The sequence below is a fragment of the Caloenas nicobarica genome, chromosome Z, assembly GCF_036013445.1.
Source record: "Caloenas nicobarica isolate bCalNic1 chromosome Z, bCalNic1.hap1, whole genome shotgun sequence".
Taxonomy (NCBI): Eukaryota; Metazoa; Chordata; class Aves; order Columbiformes; family Columbidae; genus Caloenas; species Caloenas nicobarica.
The window spans coordinates 81,648,909-81,674,493 of record NC_088284.1 but is presented as its reverse complement, the minus strand read 5'-3'; the positions used below and the strand labels follow the sequence as shown (position 1 = coordinate 81,674,493).

The 25,585-nt window shown below is 40.5% G+C and overlaps 1 protein-coding gene across 4 annotated transcripts; it reads left to right on the top strand.

Moving 5' to 3' along the window:
- Positions 1–6,491: 6,491 nt before the first annotated feature.
- On the top strand, positions 6,492–23,661 carry CETN3 (centrin 3). Of its 4 annotated transcripts, XR_010607818.1 has the most exons (11): positions 6,492–6,634; positions 9,095–9,230; positions 10,993–11,107; positions 12,790–12,981; positions 17,380–17,564; positions 18,582–18,751; positions 20,229–20,335; positions 21,038–22,835; positions 23,085–23,171; positions 23,261–23,345; positions 23,503–23,661. XR_010607818.1 is itself a non-coding variant. In XM_065656151.1 (5 exons), the coding sequence occupies exons 1-5, from the start codon at positions 6,618–6,620 to the stop codon at positions 17,421–17,423; spliced, it is 504 nt and encodes a 167-aa protein (XP_065512223.1). In that variant the 5' UTR covers positions 6,492–6,617; the 3' UTR covers positions 17,424–17,830. The 4 variants fall into 4 exon arrangements, 1 of the variants encoding a protein (XP_065512223.1); XR_010607819.1 differs by lacking the exon at positions 23,085–23,171; XR_010607817.1 differs by lacking the exons at positions 23,085–23,171; positions 23,261–23,345.
- Positions 23,662–25,585: the final 1,924 nt, after the last annotated feature.

The following is a 25,585-nucleotide window of genomic DNA, read 5'->3' as shown; positions in this document are numbered from 1 at the left end:
GTACCATAAGCTTAAGAACATTACTTTCAAGGAAAGATTTAGTTCCTTTTTTTTTCCCCCCCAGACCTTTCCAGTTTCTTTATTTCTGTCTTAAACTATGTTCCGCAAAACTACACCACTCAAGCTTTGCCAGCACCAAGCAGAACGGAACAGGTTCTTCCCTGCCTTACGTGTTTGCACCCCTCCTAATACATCATATTGTTGATTCATATACCTGGTTCCTTGTAACTTCCAAGTTCTGTAGTAATAGTATTTTCTATCCAGTTACTTCCCATCTTGCATTTCTGCAAAGGAGTTTTCTCATATGAAATAAAGCACTGTCAACTTGCCATCATTACATTTTGTTTCACTGATTGCTGACCATCTTGTCAATTCGTCAAAATAGTTCTGAATTCTGATCCTGACTTCCATCATGCTTGTAACTCTTCCGGCCTCTGCGTGGAGGGTGTACGTAGTTGTCTTCACAGCTTACTAAGTGGAGAAGGAAGCCAGAGAGTCTGAGGAGGCTGCTTCAGTCACAGAAAGTATCTTTGCGTAAATATGAACAGCCTTTAGACTGTCTCATACCTTCTGCTGTGCCTTCATCTTGTATTCAGCCTATACTCTCCTCATATAGAAGGGATTTCTTGACAGTAATTGGTGTTTTGGTTCGTTATTTGGCACTTTGAACTGAAGTTTTAAAATGTAAAATTCTAATTTTCATCTTGCTGTGCATGCAATCTGATTCCAGTGTCTTACTGGTTACATACCATTTTTATTTACAGCAACTATGAATGCTGGATTATTTTGTGATATTGAACTACACCTTGTATTTTACAGCAGATGCTATGTTGTGAGGTAGCTATCTCAGATGAGTAAGGCATCTTTGTAATCATCTAATACACCTGGAAATGAAACAGTCATTTTAATTACTTCAGTACTACACGATCTCATTTTATTTTTACATCAGTGAGCATCTCTATTTACTGTTGTGTCACTATGAAAGAAACACGGGATGTTTCTGCTAAAAAGAACATTCTCAGGGACAGAAAAACAAATAAACAAACAAACATAAACAAACAAAACCACCAACATCTTTACTGCTAAATCCTAGACTGTAAGATGCTATATAGCAGAGCTCAGAATGAGCTTTAGAACAGCTGCTGTTAAAGCCTATTGTAACACTTTGCTTTTCAAGAGCCGACATGTGCCGCCAAAGACAAAAAATGGAGATCTGTTAGGAAAGAGAGAGGGAGGCAAGGGTGTAAAACTATATGACGAAGGAGGAATTATGAATATTTAACTTTCAGGATCTAGGTCTAAGAATTCAACCAACACTGTTTCAAGTTATTATTTATAATTAATGCATTTATTACTGATATCATTAAGAAATACCTCTTGTGTCTAACCAGATTTCATCCAAAACTAATTCTTCAGTCCCCTCACTTCCAAGTCAAATTAGGAAGCACAGAAACAGATGAAAAGTAATCAAAAAACACTCATCAGGTTTTTATTTTAAATTTAAAATTATTTGAAGATAAATATTACATTTGGGTTTTGCTGATAAAAACATGTTAAGTTATATTTACAAGGCACAGACTGGTGCAGCACAGGGATATCCAGACTAGCCAGAAAGCAATCTCGTCCTCTGAGATGCATAATTAGCCCAGGCCACTCTCTAGGGCGATGTTAAAATCATTTTACTACTAGCTCATACATTAACACAGCGTTGCTTTATGTGGCGCAATCATACCTCAAAGTCATTTAATGCTTCTACAGAGTACATTCTGCTTGTTGCTTTACATTAGCAGGTTCTGATATTTGATCTGAACAGCCAGGACAAGGTTTGTAATCTCCTGAACCCTCAAATTCAGCTTTGGACAAGGAAACAGTAGAGTGCTTTCAAACACTACTAAAAATAGGAATACAAAAGGAAACTTATTCATTCAAATACTTATAAAATTACGACTAGAAAAGGAAACCTATTAATTCAAAGGGAAGATATGGCTAGCAGACAGCCCCACAAAATGCTTTCATATAGCAACAGAGGATTTTGAAAACTTATTAAAAGCTGAAGATACAGCTAGTGATAAAGCCTTCAAGTATACCTCGCAAATAAACAATTTTTTTCCTTATTAAGCTGGCAATACATATGTGTGAGGAACGTGCTAGTGATATTCTAATTTATCCACTCTACTCCTAAGTGGTAATTTTAAAAGGTCTTTAGTCAACTTTGAAAGTGTACGGGTTTGCACTTCACAGCTACCATACCCAAAATCAAGTATTTATTTTTAGCTATTATAATTTGAGCCTGCCTTTTCATTTGTGAAGTCCTGGCACATCCATTTCATGCACATGAGCTCTGCTGCCAGGTTTACTAAATTTACAGTGGCATTTTGGTTTCTGGAGCAGAACTTTTGCCATAGCATCCCATTAAGAACAGCACCAGTTGCAGTAGGAATCTGCTTGGAGATCTTCTGCCTTGAAGATCTTACAGTGTAGTGCAGAGAATAACAACATCACTACAAACACCAAAGATTTTAAATGGTAAGATACTCTCCTTTCCTACACTTCCGAATGAGACTGGCTGGGAATAATCAAATTTAGAGGCAGAGAACATAGGGGTGTATTTATTCCTGTGGATTTTGTAGCCCCTAATTGCCCTTATCTTTTCAAGCTCCCCTTCAGTGGTGACCTGACCAGGTTAGGGATGAGAAGTGGTTACCACAGGCGTGGCTGTGTGCTCCCTTCTGGAAGCACTGTGGTAGACCAGCAGAAAAGCGATGAGTAGGAGTCCTACCTCTACCACCTGAAAGGAAAATTTGTTCTTACTTGTTCAGTGAAGCACATAAGCACCTAGAGCCAGGATTCACAAAGCCAGCAAACTTCCTACTGTCCTATAGGAAACGTGTGAGAGGACAGCTGTATGTATGTTAAGTAACTAAAGGCTAGAGCAAATTTGTTAGTCAGATATGCATCTCTTCTCATTAGTCTTGGCAAGCTCCTTGGCTTTGGAGGTAAGAAAGCAATTTTATAGCTCATCTAAGTTTAGAAACAGAGCTCTGAACGTGTTATCTCCCATTCCCAAAGGATCATTCAGTATCATGTATTTGAGAGCACCTGCCAGGGAGAAGCAAGGATGGACGTGCTCCAAGAGGGAGGACAACCTGGAAGCCAAGCGCAACCGCAGCACAGGCAAGGATAGTGACATCCCTGCACTTGCAGGTGACTGTAACCAGACCTGTCTGCAGTGACTGCCAGGCAACTGTGAGGTGATGGGTCAAGTTCAAGGCCAGGTCACAAAGCCCGGTCAATAAGCCAAGCGAGAGCACCACAGAGCAGGAAGGCAGGTTTATCTCCAGCTCAGCTCAGGCAAGGATCAAGAGCCTCTGGGCTGAGATTCAGGACCAGCATGCAGAGGGGTACAGGTCCCAGGTGAGACAGGGCAATTTGGGCTTGCTGGTACACACAAGACCCTGACCCCACCTCCTCCATGCTCCGGGTGAGCATTCTCACCATTCAGCTAATGCTCTCCTTTTCTTTGGCCATGTAAATATGTTGTATGAAACACACACAAAAAATAAAAATAAACAACAAAAACCACCTTGTGGTTATATGTGCTTGTTTGTTTACTGTACAGTACCTATGGCCTCAATGTGACCAGTGTGGACTGACTGCACAGCTACTGGCACTGAGTTCTAAGACACATATCAGGACCCACACTCAACTCTCTGCCTCAAACTGGTGAAAAAAAGAGATTTGAAAGCAATCACACCATTGGTCAGATGAATGCATCTATTTGCAAACATATCCAAACAGCAAGGAGTTAAATGAAAAACCTCTAACCAAAAATCTCACTACAGCACACAATGAGGATCAAACCTGTGAGTGGTTTATGCTTTTATTTACAAAGCTAGCATCTGTTAAGAGAGGTCAACTACAAACTTCTCACAGTGCCTCTGCCTACTTGATCTGCAGACCGGAGACAATAGGGACAGCCAAACAAGACTCATCTCTGCTTGACTTTATTCAGGAAATCTTGACCACACCTACTGAATCCAGCTCTTCAGATCCAACAGTGTGTACTGGGGGTCAAGCTGCTCCCAGTTAATTACTGGAAAACTAGGTGTCTGCAGATGCCAAACTCCTTCAAGACATGCTGTCAGTCCACAGGGCAGCTGGTCCGAAATGCCTGAAAGTATTTTTCACTGCCCAAGTCTTTTCAGTGAATTTACCCAGACTGCTCAGTAAAGTATTAGGAAAGATTTGAACATCCATATTGTCCAGCTAGTAAGGCTGGACTGTACTGTTTAAGCACTAGCTATAAAACAGCCCTGCCTGCTCAGGGCATTCCGAATGGCCAGGCACAAAGGGCATCTGCCATGTCACAGATCACAGCACCAATGCAGCACTTTTTCCGTGTTTTCCTATCAACAAAATGAGTATTTTCCCCACCCACACAATACACAACGTTGGCTCATTCACTGGCTTGCAAAGCACAGAAATATTCATGGCAATCAGAATTGGAACTATATAGGAAGGTCTTCCATTTTCAGGTAATATACACTGCTTTCCCCTGAAATTTTTAGGAGGGTGAAGTCAATACACGATCAGAAAGGCTTGATAAAAACATTCCCGTATACTCTGAATATTATGCCTGCATGTATCTGCATATTACCAAGAACATGCTTATGTATTGTAGGAAACGATCATCTTGCCAATGTAACAGGCCCAAGCAGGATCTCTCAGCAAAGCGTATTTTATTAATGATTTTGCAAGACCAGGTGTTATCCCTAAAGGTAGGCACACCGAATAGGGCAAAAAGCCCCTGATGATATCCCCCACAAATCCTGGCCACAAATACCCTCCCCTGTTCCCTACTGGTTGGTACTTCAGAGTTTACAGACTACCCGAAGCCTGCCTCAGTTTACCTATTTCATTCATCTAATTCTAACAACCCTCTCCCCTTATTGATTTATTTAAAATAAGGATTCCTGATTCTTTGGTTACCCTTCCCCCTAGCTTAACTTTTTAAATACAGTAATCAGTTTGCATTCTGGGATTAGTTTGAAGACACTTTGTTTTACATTAAGGATTCATAGTCTGATGTCTTCCAATCCTTCCCCGCCGACTGGAGTCAGGCGCCAAGTCCCTGGTTTTGTAAAAACAACATTCTTTCTTCAGTGGCTTCTTACAGTATCATGGCTCCCCTCACGTTTCTGAGTGCCTCAAAGGTCAGTACTGGGACCAGTTCTATTCAATATATTCATCAATGACTTGGATGAGGGAATAGAGTGTCAGCAAGTTCGCACCAAACAGGGAGGAGTGGCTGACGCTGGAAGGCTGTGCTGCCATTCAGAGACCTGGACAGGCTGGAGAGCTGGGCGGGGAAAAATTTAATGAAATATAACAAAGGCAAGTGCAGAGTCTTGCATCTGGGCAGGAACAACCCCAGGTTCCAGTATAAGTTGGGGAATGACCTGTTGGAGAGCAGTGTAGGGGAAAGGGACCTGGGGGTCCTGGGGACAGCAGGATGACCATGAGCCAGCACTGTGCCTTTGTGGCCAGGAAGGCCAATGGTACCTGGGGTGGATTAGAAGGGGGGTGGTCAGTAGGTCTGGAGAGGTTCTCCTGCCCCTCTACTCTGCCCTGGTGAGACCTCATCCGGAATATTGTGTCCAGTTCTGGGCCCCTCAGTTCCAGAAGGACAGGGAACTGCTGGAGAGAGTCCAGCGCAGGGCCACGAAGGTGATGGAGTGGAGCATCTCCCGTGTGAGGAAAGGCTGAGGGAGCTGGGGCTCTTGAGCTTGGAGGAGACTGAGGGGTGACCTCATTCATGGTTATCAATATGTAAAGGGTGAGTGTCAGGAGGATGGAGCCAGGCTCTTCCGGATGACAACCGATGATAGGACAAGGAGTAATGGGTACAAACTGGAACACAGGAGGTTCCACTTATATTTGAGAAGAAACTTCTTCCCAGTGAGGGTAACAGAGCCTGGAACAGGCTGCCCAGAGAGGTTGTGGAGTCTCCTTCTCTGCAGACATTAAAACCCGCCTGGACACCTTCCTGTGTAACCTCATCTGGGTGTTCCTGCTCCGGCGGGGGGATCGGACTGTATGAGCTTTCGAGGTCCCCTCCGATCCCTGACATTCTGTGATTCTGTGAGCTTTTGTGCCACAGCCCAGCGCACCCAGGCTACAGACGGGCGAGCGGAGGCGGCACAGCCGCTCCGAGGCGTCCCTGGGAGCCCGCCAGCCGCGCTTAGAGGCGAACGGAGAAGTAGTGCGCACGGCGCGCCCCCACCCCCGCCGCCATCGCCGCCTCAGGCTGCAGCCACCGCGCAGCATTGTGGGTAACGGCACCTCACGCCGAAACCCCCCCCGCGGGGAGGACACGCCCGCTCTCGCTTGAGTGGCATTTACTAAGCCAATAAGCGAGCCCTCTGCCCTCGGGGAGGCGGGAAGATTTCTCCCAGAGCCCAATCAGACAGCGGCGGCGTGGCGAGGAGGCCGCCGGTTGGCGGGCGGCGGCGTCGCGCCGCGTTTCCAAGGGGAAGGGAGAGCGGCGGGGCCCGCCGTTCGGTTCGGTGCGGTGCTGCCCGGGCCGCTGCGGCCGGCTCGGGGGCGGCGGAAGCAGCATGAGCGTGGCCTTGAGGTCGGTATGAGGCGGGCGGTTCTTCCCTCGTCCCCTGGAGCGCGGGCCTCGCTGTCCCCTCGGGGGAAATGGCGGAACGCGGGGTGAGGGGAAGGTCATCGGCAGCCTCCAGCCCCTTCTGTCTGATCCCTTGAGGGACTGGGGGGCGGATCAGGCGTTCGCCTGTGCATCATGACAGGAATACACCTCCAAAAAGCCTTTTAATAGCTGTGAAATTAACCTTTTGTGTTTTGTTTGTTTATTTTTGTTTCTTTTTTTTTTTTTTCCGTTTCGGTAGCTGTTGTGTAAAGCGGCCCAGCTTATGAATTCTATACTTGGCAAATCCTTGTCTTCATGTATAATTAATACGCTTACACGGCATATGCCGTCCTTAATTTTCAAGTCTGAGAACTTCACTCCTCATATGCTGAAATTGGTTGTAGAGGTGGCACAGAGCTACTTCCATTTAGGTACTTCTGTGTCTTTTGAAATAAAATATTTTATGTTAAGCACTAAACAAACACTTGAGTACCCGGATCCTTCTCCCAGGAGAGTTCAGCCTTAATCTGCTTTCAGACTTACAAATGGATTTTGTCATCACAGCTCACAAAATGTGGGCTCTCTGGATCTGAGCTGCTCTCCCAGTCCTAATTAAGTCGCCAGCTCAGAGTTATTTTAGTCCTTCCAAAAGCTGTAGTAATCTGAAGCCAGGGTGAAATCGTGCTGTCTCAATTGCTCTGTTGAGGACTTCTCACTTGGAGGTTACTGCAGTCTGAGGCAGTTCCAGCTTGTGCTTTTCTTGCCTATATTTGGAATTCTTACTGGTGTAGCTTCAGTGGTTGTTGAAAGCTAAATCTCAGCTTGTGTTCAGCCTTTGCTTTTGATTAAAATTAGCAAATCCTTAACAAAGGAGAATAAAAACAAGCTCATTCCAGGAGGTTTGGAAAATAAATATATTTGAAACGCAGTTTTCTTTTCACTCATCAGTAATTTTAGTACATTTTACTGTAGGTGGCACAGCATGAATTTTGTGTCTGGTGCAAATAAACAAATGAGTGTAAAAAAAACCTTTCCTGAGAGCATAACTTAATATATACAGTGATTTAGGTTAGAAATGACTTCTGGAGGTCATCTAGTCCAGCTTTCTGCTGAGAGCAGGTCCCACTCTAAACTGAATGAGGTTGCTGGGAACCTTTTTCAATTGAGTTCCAAAAATTTGTGATCATAGAGACTCCTCGGTCTCCCAGTGCAACTGGTCCAGCACATAAACACTTGGCACTGGGGAAAATGTTTCCCCTGATATCCAGCTGCAGTTTCTCCTCTTGCATTTTGTAGATATTGTCGCTTGTCCTTTCCCTGTGTTCCTCTGAGGGGAACCTGTTGCTGTCTTCTGTGTAATAACCCTCTAGACAGGGTTCTGTGCTTTTCTCTTGTACTAGGTCCACCAGTACACCCTGGTATGTCCGATGTGGCCTCATGATCACAGAATGGAGGGGATTTACCATGGGAATTAGCCACACTCGTCACAGTGACAGTGTGCTGCTTCTTCCAAGAATGTAACTTGAATACTGTAACAGTCTTAGTTGATATCACCTGTTAATCTCAAATGTATTTTTTTTAAGAGTTCTTGCTCTGAAATGGACATCTACCAGGCAATTACTCTGGGTACAGCAGTCAGTCTCATTGATGTGAATAAAGCACTATTACAGCAAAACTAACCCTTTACTAGCTTGGTCCAAATATCTTTTACCAGTGCCATCCTTTTCAGTTTTTTTCAGCTGTTGTTTCCAATGTATGAATCGTGTATTTTCTGTCATCTGAAAATTTTGTCTTATTTCTAGACTAGCCAAGGAAGAGAGGGCTATCTTTTAGCAAGAATTGCTGATTTGGCAGGGCTTGTCTCTTTTGTGCAGAAAAAAGCTTTTAGAACAGTGTGTGTGTGTGATTTAAAGGATTTTAAAAAATCCATAAATGCCATTTATCTAAGAAATGTTGTGGGCAACAAAGCCAATTGGTGGCACCTAACACTCACTTTAGTAGCTGGACAACCCAATTGTCTGGCCTGGTTAAGCCTCCAACAGCCTGTCTGTCTGAAACTGCTTTCTTCTAAGCTTCAGTTTAGAAATAAAGTGTTTTCAAGAGTAACATCATTTCAACTGCTAATCTCTTATAGTATGTAACCTCAAGTATTCTTTTTAACTCGTAGTATTTTTACTCTCTCTTGTTGTTGTTATTTGTTAACCAAAATTCCTGTACTGGTTTTATTTTGGGTGGGGGAGTGGCCATGTTGTCCAGCTTTCATGAAGGAATTGTCTGTTTCAAGTGTTATTTTAAATTGGGAGGGCAAGCTGGGAAAAGACTGAATAGAGAAGGTGGTGATCTATGCAATTATGGTGAGTTTCTTCATGGTGGAAAATGTTACCTGCAGTGGTATCTTCCCAGTAGAAATCAATTACACTTAATTTATTTTTTCTTCCATAGGAATGAACTTGCAGTAGACAAAACTAAAAAGAAGAAAAGAAGAGAACTGACTGAAGAACAGAAGCAAGAAATTAAAGATGCCTTTGAGTTATTTGATACAGACAAAGATAGAGCAATAAATTATCATGAATTAAAGGTAAAAGTTTTTCAATTTAAACTGTTTTGTGGCAGATAATATATATCTGTTTCTCGGTGAGTTTTTAAGATGTTGGCCGTGTCTTTAAAAATGCTCCACGTTCAGAATCTCTTGCTGAACTAAAGAAGGGAGGATATTTGGGGGAAGGAAAAAAATCAGGAAATACTTTATTGGTGTAAGAACAAGCTTTTCTTCCCACACCATATACTCGACACAGTAACAGAATCGCTGTAGCAATAACACTGGCCTGAACACTCCCCAGGGTTTAGCTTGGAGAGATCACAAAGCAGGAAAAGCTCTTGGAAAGCTGTTTGGTTCTTTTTAAAGGCACTACATAATCCATGAAAATCCACAGGTTTCACATACTTAGGTAAGAGATATAAATCAAACTTGTAAAATTGTTGACGACAAGCCAGAGCTTACCCACTTGCATTCTTCAGCAGGGAGCCTATGGATTGTAGGAGTGAGGTACAATATTTGCTGTGTGTGTGGAAGGCTCAGCAGTTGTCCTTCCCAACGAAGGCTTCTCTTCTCAATAGCTATTGGCAAATGGAGGTTAGTGTGGCAGTCCTTCCTAGTGAGTCTTCCTGTCTGGAAGTCTCTATAAGTAGTACATTAAGTTTATTAAAGCCTCTTTAAATCTTTAATGATTTTTTTTTTTATTCTGATTATACTGCGTCAAGAATAAAAAATGTCTTTGGAGAGGCAAGTGTTTCTGTCACTTATTGGCTGAGGTTCTTTTGGGAAGGAATATCTTATCCGACTTGCTGGCTCCACAGTCTGGCTCTACCAACTAACTCCAGGAGGGAAAAAAAAAGTCTTATTTTTACTTTAATTTCTGTTACAGGAATGTCTTAGGTGTAGGAATTCCCTTCTCTTTATTTCAGAGTTCAGATATTTTATTTTTGCTGGAAGCCACAGTGAGTAGTGTAGTAGCGGGCACTGTTTTGAGACTGTTAATATGCTTTTTCCAGTTACCGTATACTTTGAATTTCCAGCTGTCATGATTACTTGCAAAGCTGTTTCTTAGCTGTTTATCTAAATGTTGTGGCCCTGAAGATAATACTATGAAAGAACAGAGGTATATAAACAAAAGAACTATCTCCTTCTCTACAAAGTCAGCGTATAGCATAGATTTTTGAATGGCTACATCCAGTAGCATTTTGGTTTTCCACTTGTGGTTTAATGTATTTTCATCAGTTTGAAGGAAGTCAAGGTAGTGTGTGCTGAGAAATTTCCAGTTGAAATAGGAAACTAAATGAGTACTGCTAACCTAATGGAAAAAGAAAAAATGGGTTGGTTTATATTGTTCACTGGAAAAGCAGTAAAGTCACTTGTAAGAGGACTTGTAAACACATGAACATATACACACTTAGTGTGAATACTGAGGAAGAATAATTTGAAGAATGATTTTCAGTTTTATCTTTGAAAAAGAGTCAGTACTTGAAACATTTTTAAAAGTGAGGAAAATAAATCTAGTTGTCCTAGGAAGCATTTTCTCCAGTCTGTAAAATGCCTGAAAAGGCAAAGGTTAGGGTTTTTTTCCACTGTAACTTGATGTTCCATTTGCTAATAGTAATTTTAGGAGATTTTTGTCTCCAAAGCTTTTTTCCTCTTTTAAATTGTGTGTATTATTGTTGCTGAACCACTGATATGCACCTTCTCTCTTGGTCAAGAAGCTAATTACTGAAAATAAAAAGAAATCTGTGAAATCCATATTTTAATCTTCATATATGGTTGCACTTCCATTTTATTCCAAAAGGTGGCAATGAGAGCCTTGGGTTTTGATGTGAAAAAAGCTGATGTACTGAAAATACTTAAAGATTATGATCGAGAAGCAACAGGCAAGATCACCTTTGAAGATTTTAATGAAGTTGGTATGTGTTCGATTGTGTACCTTTAGAGAAATGAAGCCTGTACAATTTGGAAGCAATACTTGTGTATTTTTTCAGTTGTCTGGTACTATTACGATATAGAACTGGGAGGTTTTTTTCTTAATAAGAGTCAATAGTGGAGGAATGTAAATCTTTGTATTCTGAATACACAGTATGAAATGTAGAGATGAGTGACAGCCAACATATAAAAGGAAATAGAGTATACACAGTCCTAATATTTTCAAACCTGCACAAAGAAATAAGTGCTAACCTAAAATGTCAGTAAGTGCTGTGGGAAGCTAGGAAAATTCTTCCAGAAAGTGCAATATATATTTGGAAGGCTATATAACCTGTCCCAAAACTTGAATTGGATTTGAGAGCTGCTGTGATGCAATATGACCTTGAGACAGAATTCAGCATGTTACCACTTCTATCAGAAAGGTAAGGGAGTTAGATAAAATAGGTTATAGGAGCTTTAATTGTGAAGAGCTGCTGAATATAGCTAAGCAATTATTGAGCAATCAGTGTCATATTTTGAAGTTATTTATGGTTTTAAATGTAGGAATGGCCTGACACTTATACAATTACATTTTGCCTTGTTTTTTACAGTCATGTAACCTGCAGTATTTAGAGCCTTAGTGTTTCATTGTTCTTCAGCTGACATTGCAGTGACATTGCTGACTTCTTGCCACAAAAGGTAGAAGTTTTCAAATGATGGAATACTGTCATGCAGTGTAGCTGTTTTAGATGAAAATATTCAAATTTAGTATAAGTCTGAGGGATTTATATAGATATATCAACTTCATTTCTGTAGTGAGCTTGTCTGAACTTGAATCTAATTTTTTCCTTTCTAGTTAGTTAAGCCAGAGCAGCCATTCCAACTGCAGACAGTAGCAGATGCTAAGTGGTTCTCTATGCAGAAATGAGGTTGATGTGTTTTTAATGGCTTGATGAAAGTCATAAATACCAAGCCCTGTAATACGAGACTAGCAGGTAAACAGATGTGAAGATATTTATGACTGGTTCCAGAAGTGTCTGAAATAATTACTAGAAAAATATTTTATGTCGCAAATTTGTCTTTTCTGTTACAGGAACTGACAAATGGTTGTGATAAAAAGAATAATAAAGACTGATGAATCCTTCCAGAATTAATATCTTGCAGTTCATAGCAGCATCCTTTTCATAACCCCAGGGCTTAGGGAGTTTTTTGGTTTTTGTTTATGTGGTTTTGTATCTAAAAGACAGGTTCCATGTGAATGCTTTCCATTAGTTTCTATGTTCTCTCCAAGTCAAAATGCCATCCTGATCAAAAGATATGATATTTAAAAAAAAAAAAAATCACGTCTGCATCTGGCAGAGCTGATGTTTTTCCTGAATGATAAGTTTGAAACAGAGTAGGCACGTGTATACTTTTTAATTCCTATTGAAAAGTATATTGAAAACCTGACCATGCCATGTAGTTTTCCGCAGCAACAAGTTTGTACCAAAAAGAAACTCAGCTTGGGAAAAGAAAGATAGGAAGGAGAGGTCAGATAACAGCCAAATATGCATGCTGAATTGAAATATATAAAAATGAAAGAACAGGTGAAATCCGAAGTCTCTGTTCTTCACCTCAGTTGGCTAAGGTAATTCTGAGTTTACGTTTTTAAGAATTTTTTAATCTAACTTACATATCATTCTTGCAGTAACAGACTGGATATTGGACAGAGACCCACAAGAAGAAATACTCAAGGCATTCAAATTGTTTGATGATGATGACTCTGGTAAAATAAGTCTGAGAAACCTGCGCCGGGTTGCTAGAGAATTGGGTGAAAATATGTCTGATGAAGAACTACGGGCTATGATTGAAGAATTTGATAAAGATGGAGATGGAGAAAGTACGTGTTAGCACAAAACCCCATACAGTCTGTTCTTAATTTTCTCCCCTTTTAATTTTTTTTTTTTTTTTGTGAAGATATCCTCTTTGTTTTCTGTCTAAATAACTTCAAACTCAAACTTAGTTTAGACTGCAAATAATGGAAATTGGTTTTGACAGCTGTGAGTCCTGGAAACACATCTTGGAGTCTAAAAATCAAGTTGATTTCTCAAGTTGATTCACCACTAACTCTTACTCAACCAATATCTGTTTAAAGATCAGTGAAAATATAGTTGAAGGTGGAAGTCATTGAACATGGGAGATACCATGTACCTACATTACATTATTTTTTCCTTCTAGATCAGTAAAAGGATTAAAGTGCGAAGAACTCTGATTGCTTGGTTAATATTTCTTAAGTGGTGAGGTCACTGTTGGGATTTCAGTGTGTTAGTCAGGTATGGAGTGTTAAGTTAATAAATCATGTTGGATGATATGTGTGGGATCAGCTTGGGTGGACGTTTAACATATGAACTTAAGAGTGCTGAGGAACAGAGTGTGAAAAATCACTCAGGGCAGCTGACAAGGTCCATACAGAGTGGGCTGCAAAAGGGATTTCTTAGCTAGATAAAGAATGAATTAACAAATCCAGTTTGATACCGTGCTTATTAAATCTTGTGAGCGCTGAAACTTAAATTTTTTTTTTTCATTAATTTGAAAATACCCGTATGTTTACACCAAAAACCTTAGTATCTGAGTTTTAGGGGCCGCTTACTTGAGACCATGTATATAAACACGTGTATACATTGTCATCAAAACTTACTTTTGAGTTTTTCTTTCAGACTAGTGTCTGAGATTTCACTAGAAGTTCATCAGCTTTTCCAGTTACAATAGTATTTCTGTTCATGAGCTGCCACCTGTTGGACTCAAAACTCTCACAAGTGAAAAAAAAAAAAGTGGTGTTGTCAGCCTTATGACAGACACTCTTCCCCTCTGTGCTGCTTGAGATAGGTATTATTCCACACTTGGGAATACAGTTACGTGCTGAAAGGACTCCTTTTCTTTCAAGAGGAAGAGCAGGACATTTTAAACATGGTCAGTGGCATGGAAATGCGAGACTTTTGTTCCATTGTAGTGCTGTAAATAGGATGCCTGGAGACAAAGGTAGTGAAAAATCAGTGATTTAACTTCCAAGAGAGAGTTAATGTTGACACTGTTACTGCTAAAGTAAGTGTTGAGAAAAATGTGTGATTTCTTTCCTTTTGGAGCTGTTGTTTTCTCATATCTTCCTATGGTCTGAGGCCATGGTTCTGCATAATTATCATACTGCATAATTCTGATATTCTGCCACACTCCCAGCTGTGTCTTCCCACCTGTTTCTTGTACTGGCAGTATCAGATCCCACAGGTGAGATGTTTAAGGGCACTGAGCCAGGAAGAAACTATTCACTTAGGTTTTTTACTGATATTTTTCTTGCTGCTTAGATCCCTGAACTGTCCTACTGCTTGATCAGATTTTCTTGGAGCTGCATCCTGAGAAAAGACATTTTGTTTTTTCTCAGTGTTTCCTATAGGGTAATTGAAGCAGCTTAGTACGGTGAAAGCTGAAAATCCTGTTTTTAGGCACTTATGCAGTTACACACGGGATTGCAGCTGTGAATTCCGATAGGCTGCAGGATACTCGTTTACTTCCTTTTTCTTAGCTGTATAGCAGGCAAGGAATGATGCCTTTTTTCTCAGTCTGTTAGACTGATTGCTAATCTAGGTAGATACTTTAATTTTGAACTTGTTTTCTTTTAAAAGGAAGAATGGTAGAGACATTGCATTGCTAGCTTTACTTTTATTTTCAGATTCATCTTACTATTTTTGAATCAAAGGTGTGACTTTAGAGGTGAGAGAGAGTACAAGTCATTTACAAGCACATTTTGTTGTCTGTCGCTCTCCTGGAGCTGCCAACTGAGATGTTAGAATCACAGGTGGTTTTCTGTCTTGTGGCTATTTGGTCACTACAAATTGAATGTAGACCATTAGCTCCTTTCAGGAAGGTTCCCAAGTCACAATTGTTTTTGGTCAGTGCTACATTTTTTTTAATTCAAGTTGATCTAAGAGTGGGTGGCTCGATTTCATGTATCCATTCATTCTCTAGAGCAGTCAAGTATGAGATCAAATATGGAAGACTGACAGCATAATGTTTGTGTATGTTGCTGTTTATCGTTAAGGTTCTGTGTGTTTTCTTCAAAGACAACTGGTGCTGTTTCTAGCTTTTTAAGATGTATTCTGAAAAAGTAAATCTCGTGAATCACTGTTCCACTGACCTTCAAACATCTGGGTCATGTAGCAAAATCTTGCTGTAATCTAGTTCTCCTTTTCCTGCCAAAAAGAAAAGTGAAACTGTTAGTTTGTGGCATTTTTAACTGATACATCAAATACAGGAATAATACCACTTGTGGTGGAACACCCTTCTTACATTCGAGAGATTGTTTTGCTCATAGTGAAATAAGGTCTGTTGTATGATACTGAGACTACTTGAACCCTTGTGTTTCCAGTGAAACCTGTGTATAGGTTTCTACAGAAAAAAAAGTATTTTATATATATTTCTGTCTTCCTTAAAATGGTAAATAGTCTTATTTTCGTATTCCTGGTCTTAGGAATGGATTGTTTTGGAGTATGACTATTTTTAGAAACTTGGTGCTCTCGGTTCATGCAGGTTTTGTCGTCTTGTGTGGATGCATCTGTAGGAAACACGGTCCAGTGTTAGGTCTCAGATTTTGACACAGAATTTGGGGAAAAAAAACCCTCCACTGAAATAATACGGTCCTTTAAGTCTCCAGAGTCCAAGTCAATATTTTCTTCATATTAGCTGTGATACTAGTTCATTCTTTTATGGTCATTTATGTTGTGGAATTAAGAGAAATCTGACCCTAAAAAAGACTGATTTGCTTCTGATTTCATTGTGTTTAACTTGTGAACAGATCCTAAGTCTGAGGATGATTAACTAGGATGAACTGGTTTACTGGCAATTGTAACTATGCATCTCTTTGCAGTTTGTTTGAATGTTACAAAATTTGCTTGTCATTATAATACTGTATTTCCGCTTTGCAGCATTGTTTAACACAGATGTTTTAAACCAGAGAATATTTTGGGGAGGATGTTTGTATTTTTGCTGTTACTGTGTTGTTACCTTGATAAAACTGTGGAAATGCTTTTTGAAGTCATACAGACAATGCAGTGCTTATGTGTAGTACATGATGTAGCTATAGGATGGACCAATACTTCAGAGTATAGTGTCCTAAGCTAGACTAAATCTACTTATTTCTTTTTTTTTTTTTTTTTTGAATGTGTCACAGAAGGGCAGATGTAGGTTTATGTTTTTATTCTTTAAAATAGTTGAATTTGTTTTATTTTCTTCTAGTTGTGAATGTAGCTCTTACTTTGCAGTGCTTTATTTAGGAATAGTGTGGGCACATTGGCTGGGACAGATAATTGTCAGGGAGAATTCTTCATATGTGTCTGGTCTTTTCCGTATCTAATCATTCCCCACTACAGTAATTAGTTGCAGAGTGAACATGTTCATTGGTTAACTCTTTTATGGTAGCTCTGTATTAACATATGAGTAAGGTCAATAGCTCAGGTATAAGTGCAGCAAAATAATTAATGACTGGTAATTAATTTATTATTATAACTTAATTTCTTCAAGCCCGGTTGTGTAAAACTTCTGTTAGTTATCACTAAAGAATGTAGCAAGTTCAGATGGGGAAAAGCTTGTCAAAAGTCCATTTTAATTCTAGCTAATTTATGGAATCATTAGTAAATGATCTCTAAAATTCATTTTGTATTTGGCAAGTGTTACAGATTTGAGAGGGAGAGGAGTACCATGGTTGGAGGAGTGGGGAAGATTGGACATAAATGTCTGAATCATGATTTTAAGAATAAAACCAAATTTGATCGTGAGTGGAGCTGCAGCACTGTTGTTTGATGCACTTACTTAACGAAATCTATCTATAGTTTTTAACATTTTCATAAATCTTTCAAAATCCTAATAATAAAATGATTTTGCGTAGCTGTCTTTTTACATACTTTTCTCAGTGCTTGTTTCTATGTTGTTTTAGAATATGTTTACTTTAGTGATTAGAAATAAGAATAGCTTGTTATAGTAAGCTAGATTCTGGCTTAAGTATTCTACATAATTAAGCTTTCATTATGACTTTTCCTTTCACATTGAAAAAAAAAAAAAAAAAGTGCAAAATCTCTGTTGTTCTAGAATCAAAAAATCCAAACTTGTAAAGCCTGATTAGTAATGGATCAGACACAACAGATACTAACTGGGAGACCTTTAAGTAAAAAGTATAATACAGATGTGTTATTTTCTTTTATGGTTTATGGATGTTTACTGTTTGTTTAATGATTTTTCTCTTTTTCTACAGTCAATCAAGAAGAGTTCATTGCTATTATGACTGGAGATATTTAGCATCAGAAGAAAAGAAATGAACCCAGCACAAAAAGGAGGAATCATTGGCAGCTTCCATTACAATGTTTTGTATTTCCATTCATTTCTGTAGCTGGAGTGATGCAGAAAATTACTTTCCTCGCAGGACCAAAGTAGAGACAGGTTATATGCACTGATAGTTCAGTATTTTGTATCATTAAATATTATCACTAGAATAATTGATACCATTTTAGAACAAGTAAGTAATACTGCATTTCCGAATGTTTGAGTACTCATTTGTAAAATAGCTTTGTATAGGATTTCTAAATTGCATCATATTATAAGAACCTTTTGAGGTTGACTTTGTGTTAGCATTAGCTGTGGCCTTAGTTTTGGTACATAAGGTTTGACTAACTTCCATTTTAATAAAATGTTCTTTACTATTGCTACTTGAAAGTCTAATTTTTTAGTTTAATCTGAACTGGACTATAACATAAAATCCTTTGGGGAAAATGTTTTTTTTTTTATTTATAGGTTTGTACTTCCACTGTTCTAGATGAATGTTAACATTAAATGGGCAAGCATTTGCATCCCCAGATATACAGTTTATTAACTCTCTGTTACCCCTGATAGCAAAAGGCAAGCAACTATGCGTGATGATAAACTGTATCAAAAATGTGCTTAAATCATCCATTTGTCAGCCAGCAGGTCTCTTTAGGATCTACAGCTCTCATAACTGTGGAAACAATAACAACTGTTTATGATGGGTATATCCTTTCTCTGCATTATCTAGTTAGAAGAAAAGCATCATAGGGAATTAACTTCTAAAGTAGTTGAAAAGACTGGATGTATTTCTAGTTTGCCAGGTGTCTTCAAGGAGAGTCCTCATTGGTTCATCTTCCAATTTCCTGTCTACTAGTAATTGTTTCTTCTTTTTAAATTTCTCTCTCCTTAGATATCAAAAGATGTAACTTTCAATCTTGGCTAATCCTTTGTTCATCTTTACTGTCAGAAAAGCAGCTTCTTTTTAACTGTAATCCTGGGGATATGAACAGGTTTGGTCCGCACAAAAAATCAGAGCTTGGAATTTATAGGAGGCAGAAGTTAAGGTCATCGAAGTTAATAGATTTTTCCTATTATTTTTTTGAGTGTATATTGTAGCATTCCTGTCTGTGAAATCCTGCGTTGCTCTCTTTTAAGCCATCAATACCAGTCTGTTTATACAGAACGTTAGAGCAATTCAGAATAACTAGCAGTGGCTCCGTATTACTGACCAAGCCATCAACTGGGATTGCCATGCTGGATCACTCTCATTTAGAGAGACGTCTTCTGAAAAGCTTTTGCTAGGAAAGGACATGCTTCCCGTTGAGGTACTTGCATTTTGATGATTTTCAAAATTAATGATGAAAATATAATGGGGGAAAATGGGAGGGTTAAAATTAACATGAAATTTATGGGAGTGAAGGAGTAATTGGTATTAGCCAGGAGATTGCAGTCTTCTTAATGTTCGACTAATGTCTCAGTCTTAAAGTTTGAGTAAAACTTCTTCTGTGCTATATCAGAGGCAGATTTTATATGCAGGTTCTTGCTCAAAAAGTAAACATAATGAAATATTTGCAGGATGAAGATTGGTGTTTATGGGGCAAATATTCTGCTATATATAGTATGGACATTATTTCTTTTCTATTCATTTCAGTATAATTGGAAAAGGGGGAAAATAAGAGTTAAAGCATTCTACCATGCAAGAGAAAATCTTGCTTGGAAATAAACACAGCAAACTTCTTTTAGGTCAAGTAAAATGCTTTAGATTCCAATAGCAAAAACCACCCACCTAAAATTTAAAACTTACTTTAAAGAAACCTACCATTAAAAAATGTGCAACAAAACCACTCAGTTTTTAACCAGTATTTTGCAGTCTCAGCAGATTTGTTTGGGAGGTGAATATTTAAGGGAAAAGACTCAGTGTTTGGGACCGAGCCTGTGAACTGCTCTTAACAAGTGTTTTCTAGGAACACTATGGGTATTATCCACTTCAGTAGTCTCTGGCTTTGCTTTTCATTTCTTAGGTCAACTATTCAGAGACACTTTCATTTTCTGCAGACACTGGAAGTGATAGAGAACTTAAAAGGTCCCTTAGTAGTCATCAAAAAACCTTTTCCCCGACAATAATAGCTTTATTTTTAATGTGCCAGTTTTCTAATACTTGGCTGCAGCTGTTGAACAACTGCCTTTTACAGGTATATTAATGTTCTGTTCTTCCATAGGTGGCTGGTAATTATTTCTTGATAGAGGTCACTTTCTGTTTGCAACACTTCCAGCAAGATGCAATATCTCTCTTCTGGATTGAGGCCTTATTTTTGGCATTTGCAATGTACTTGAAAAATCTTAGTTTATTCTTGCACATGTGGCAGCACTAGTTATGGGCCAAATACCGATAGAGCAATGCTCCCTAAGCACAGCCCAGTCAACTGGAGAGGTGTTGAAGGTTGCTCAGACTGTGGGAGTGGCACAGAAGAAAAAAGAAACCGTCAGCGTAGTATTTAGTCATATTGTCTCCATGTTTGCCTTTTTCTCTGAATTTCATCATTTGGGAGACTTTTGCGTTCCAAAACCAGGCATGTTTTGTGCTGTTGACTGGTGAGCTTCTTGCTGTTTTGTGTACTGGGAGTGTTGCAGTTTTTGTTGCCTTTTCTTGATATTCACCAACCAACAACAGTTGCAATATTAATATATCTTACCGTAGCAACAAGGAACCTTGGCACATCACTGAAAAATAGTGTAACACCTCTTGAATTTTGACTTTTACACTATGTAAGTTATTGATTCTTGTCCCCCCTGACTGGCAAGGTACAACCAGCAGGAAAGTGGCAGCGAGTGGTATTGGCAACGCACAGGGAAGCGGAAGAGCAGAGTTGGAGGACTGCCAGAGCAGAGACAAACATGCATCAAGTGATGTAAGACTGCTGTTTTTGAAAAAAAAAAAAAAGTTATGATGGCAAACTTGGCATCAGAAGAAAATGTCCACAGAGATGCCCTAGAACCGGTTGCAAAACCAGAAAAATATTGAAATGAGTTCAAAAACATTAGTGCTTTTATTGGACATTGGTCACCTATATCAGATACCGACCCTTTACATTTTATTTTATCGTATTGCAACCCCTTGTACTTGCAGTAGGAGCTGCTGGAGAATTACATTACTACACTGCAAGTATCCAGAGTCAGACCTTTCTGAAACCTTTGGCAGCAGAATTGGAGGCAATTTGCAATGTAATTAGATTGGAGAGAATTGCAATTCAAAAAACTGAAACAGATGAAAACAACAAAGAAACCCCATCCCCTAAGTGACAGTGAACAGGCAAAGGAGCAAATGTTTCAGTGTGGAGAATCACAAGTGTTTCCCCTGTTCTTTGTTGATGAGGGGTAAACTACTCGTGGCTTTTCTGTAGGGGCTGTTTGGTCTGGATCGGGTGTGGGTGCCCGGGGGGACACCAGCAGTTCCACGACTCACAGTGCCTTTCTATGCTAGTCTTATATGTGATCTCTCACTTTGGAAATAGAACACCTGTATCACTCCCCACTTGCAGTAATCCTGTTTATTTGTAAACTGCTGAGATTCTTCTTCAACACTGAATTTGTGTTTGTCTTCATGTTTTTAGACAGTTGGACAGACAGAACATTTCAGTGTATGTTTGAGGGAAGACACTGAAAGTATGGAGGCAAGTCCATGTGCCTCAAGCACCAAGGAGGGCGTAGGTGCTGAGAAGGATGACGACAAGGATGCTTCCACAATTAAACAGTTGCCGGCCTGGGAAGAAGACACGTAAAAACTTGACCAAGGGTCTGAGCCACAGTCTCATGAGCTGGGTTTCTTAAATGTGTTGGATTCAGGTTCAGAGGGAAGAAGGAAAAGAGGGGAAAATCAAAACCAGTTCAACTGGCTTTTACTGTAAAAAAGACGAGTCCATGCAGGAGCAGGTGATCAAAAAGAAATTAGCTCAGAAGAATTAGGGAACTCTGAGGAAGCACCCTGTGCACAAGGAAACACCAAAGATACACAGAAAAATGGAATAACAGCACATGAGTCTCATAAAGAACCAGAAGCCAATGAACTTTGTTGTCATTCAGCTGCTTCCACCACTGCTTCCACATCCCGGTTCAGAAAATTTTTCAATCGGGGATGGACTGCATTTCAAAAAAAGAAGAGTTTCCAGAAGCCTGAAAATGGTGAACTCCAGTCTCCTCCCATTGAAGAGGAGCAAGAAAAAGCACAGTCAATATTAACAACTGCACCCAGTGCAAAGGAGGAGAAGTGTGAGTTTGAGAAAGAAGCTGAGGAGAAGATTGTGGCAGCAGTAAGTGTGGAAGTGCACGAGAAGGAGCAAAGTGTCGGTGGAGAGCAGGAGCCAGAACAGCCTGTGGCAGCAGAGGAGCTGGAGCCAGTGAGCAGGAAGAGCTCATCAGGTGTGAGGAGCAGGGACCAAGAGAGGAGGTGGCAGCAGCAGGTGTTCAGGAGAGGGTGAAGGAGAAAACAGCTGCAGGTGGGGATCAGGAAGGGAAAGTGGTGCAAATGTCAGAAGATCTTGGTAAAAGGGAAGCAAAAGCTGCAGAAGGAGGGAAAGAGAAGGCCGTGCCAGAGAAACTCCTAAACCCCGATGAAATAAGTGCAGAAATATGTCCTGAAGAGGCCGTTGCAAAGAGGCCTCCAGGAGAGATCACTAATGATGCTGAGCTGCCATCTTCTCCAGAAACAACTAAACGACGAGGCAGCCCTTTCAAGAAGCTCTTGATGGGCACTGGATTTAAAAAAACTGCCTTGGAAGAAGCCAAAGGCCAAAAGAGAAGAATTTGATTTAGGGGCATGTCAGCACTTACCGACAGGGGAATCATTTAAAAATTTAGTGACCCCAAGGAAGAAATCCAAAGATGTTCCTGGCAAGGCACCTGCCCAGCGAGAAGAAGAGATAACGAGTAACGAACAAGAGCTCCAGCCGTCAGGAACAGTGAAACCTGCTACGAGAACAGAGTCTGCAGAAATTCATGCGACTGCCGGAAACACCAAAGACGTGCTGTTGACTTTGGAGATGCTGAAAGATGAACAAAGTCAGAATTCTTTACCAATTGTGACCAGCCCTGAAGATGTTTCAAGGGAAACTGTGAGACTTGAGAAATCAACACTGGAACTAACTGCGACAGAAGATTCAACTAAAGACCCCCTAGACATAGACCCACCTAAACTAGGAGAAAAAGAGGCTGGGCAGGTTATGGAAATCCCAGACCAACAGAGACGTCAGCAAAGTTGCAGAGAAAGTGGGGAAGAACAATCTCACCCTGCAGTGGAAGACAGGAAAACCAGTAAAACAGGGAAAACAGGACATGGAGGATGAGAGTTGCCAAGAAGCGACATCTTGTAATAGTTCACAAAGTCAGAGCTCAGTGGCTCCTGAGGCCTTGAATGTAAGTAGCATTTTTAGCCAGCAATGTCTTTCTTTTTTCAAAAGATTTTTGGGAGGCTCTAAAACTGCTGTGTCTCTCTTTTTTTTTTTTAATTTAATTTTATTTTATTGTTATTCTGCTGAAAGTCAACTGCTCCCCAGTTTAAGCAACAGTCTACAGATACATGTATATATACGTATATATATATATATTTTTTCACTGTACTTCCTCTGTTCTGGCTACTCAACACCTTGTTTATTTTCTATACAGCTACCTTCACTTTAATGGACTTGGACTAGGCCTGTGGTTTAGGTGATCTTTCTGGGAGGTAGAAAATGTGGTTTCCAGCTTTGCTAGGTACATACTCATATGGCATGTGTCTAACGTATGGGATTTAATGCGCAAACGGCTTCCTCTTTAACAAAGCTCTTTTAAAAATCCTAAAGGATGTGAGTGTTGCTGTCCGTGATAAACCTGGAGAGCCCCATGGACTGAAGCTCTTTGCAGTGAAATTGGAATCCAAAATTATGGGTACATTCTCTTCCTTGGATATTTACTGCTCTTGCTTAACTAAGTCGTGAGACTTTTATGTCTGTCTTTGAGAGCTGCTTGGGAAAACAATATATTCTTGAGACAGCAAGTTTTCATTCATAAAGCTTTTTTTTTTTTACTGTTATCTTTCTTTCAGATGTGCTAAGCACCCATGTGGCATTTGGAGAGATGCCAGTCGTAGACATCAACTGACAGTCCTGCAGCCAAACCAGGAGCTTTCTTCACTACACTTTCTTCTCGCATGTTCACTTTTGCTCTTTTGAAGACTTTAACTTTTTGTGATTTTAATTAAAAAACCAACGTCTTTAATGTTGGCTGTGTCTACACATGTGTTCCGTTCAAAGAGCATTTTCCCTTGCCCAAAATACACCATTTGGACTGGAGGTGCACAGAGGAGGGAATGGACAGATCACTAGAATTTGTGCCACAGTTGTTACCCCACTTCACATGTGTCTTGGCTGTCCCATCTCCTTGGATCCCTTCCCTCATCCTCATCTGTGGAGCAGAAGGCCAGTGGAACTGGCAGCACAGGGGTTGGAGTCCTCATTTCAGGGAGGTAGACGAGATGTGGTAAAAGACTTCAACCTCTGTGAACATTTTAAAGATGCTACCAACAAGATGGAAGCTTAGCCACCACAACATTAATATTCAGTGGTGCCCAATGAGAGGATGAGGGGCAATAGGCACAGACTGAAATACAGGAGGTCCCGTCTAAACAGGAGGAGAAACTTCTTTACTCTGAGGGTGCCAGAGCCCTGGAACAGGCTGCCCAGAGAGGTTGTGGAGTCTCCTTCTCTGGAGACATTCAAAACCTGACTGGACGTGATCCTGTGCAATCTGGTCTGGTGAACCTGCTTTAGCAGGTGGGTTGGACTGGACGATCTCCAGAGGTCACTTCCAACCCCAACCAGTCTATGATTCTGTGATCTAATTGGGGCCTGATGTAATTTCTAGTTGGACACTAAATTTAGTCTTTACAAAAGTGAGAATGAAAGATCAGGGTGTAGCAAAGGCCCATAGCTGTTCTGCTCCAACATCCTTTTGAAAAAATAATAAAAACTCTTTAAAACTGGAGGAACAGTTTTAAGTGCCTCCTGTTCCTCCTTGAAAATGACATCCATTTCCAGAGCCTGAAAACCCCACATCTCAGTCCTTGCTGCTGTGACTGACAATATGATGAAACGAGGGAAGCAGAAGTCTAATATGGCATGGGAGCTGCTTCCTGGGGATGGTCTCCTGCAGGAGCTTGACCCTCTCCTCATGATCTAGCCTACAGATCTGCCCCTGTCCCTCCCACAAAGGCACCAGACTAGAAAGAATAGCCAGCAAGATGCCTTTTCCTCTAAGCAGCTAGACAAGAAGGGAATTGTAAAAATTTGTGAGGAGTTTACAAGCCGGCTGCTGTCCTGAAAGGCAGATGTCCCACAAAGCCTTCGGGAAGCAGCTCAACAGCAGTCCCAGCACTACTGTCCCCATCTCACGGTCTTCTGCGGACCCTCAGCCTTGCAGTGCTATGGCCTACTCTCCCCTACTTGAGCTGTCTGTCTCTCTGCTTGGTCAGCAGCTTCCTTGAGAACTTTTAAACTGATTTCTGGGAGGTTTTCAGCAAAGAGTCCCGGGGTTGGTATGATGTAGTCAGCGGTGCCTGTTGCTTCCCGTGGAAACAGCTGTATGAAACAGAAGACCAGACACACAATCTCACGTATTAACAACTCTCCTTTCCACCTTCCTGGGGGCAGCCATAGGGCTCACAGAGTAAAAGGCAGAGGGACAAGTGATGCTCAGCCAATATTTGGGAGCAGTTCCATGGGTAGGGCCAGGGAGCTTCAGGCCCAGACCCAAGGCCACCCAGACAGAAAGAGAGAGAAAAGTGAAATAGGTTAAGATATCAGAAGTAGGATTTCACCACTCCAAAGGTCAGTCGATCCGGCAACAACCTCTGTAGCTGTCTTGGTGGTGAGTGCGATGAAACTACATTTACTAGTGTCCCAAGTGAGATGTGTTTTTATACTTTAGTTCATTTGCGTGCGAGATAGGAGAGGGAGGTTCATGCTAAATAAAGGCATCGCTCCAGAAATGCGTCAGTGGTTCCACGCAAAAGTCGGTGGTCCCAGAATTGCCCAGAAGTGAGTCAGCTGGTCCTCTATGGGTAGCTGGTAATTTGTCATTTCCCCCAGCTGGTCAGTGATCACTGAATGACCCTGCCTTTGTTCAAGCCC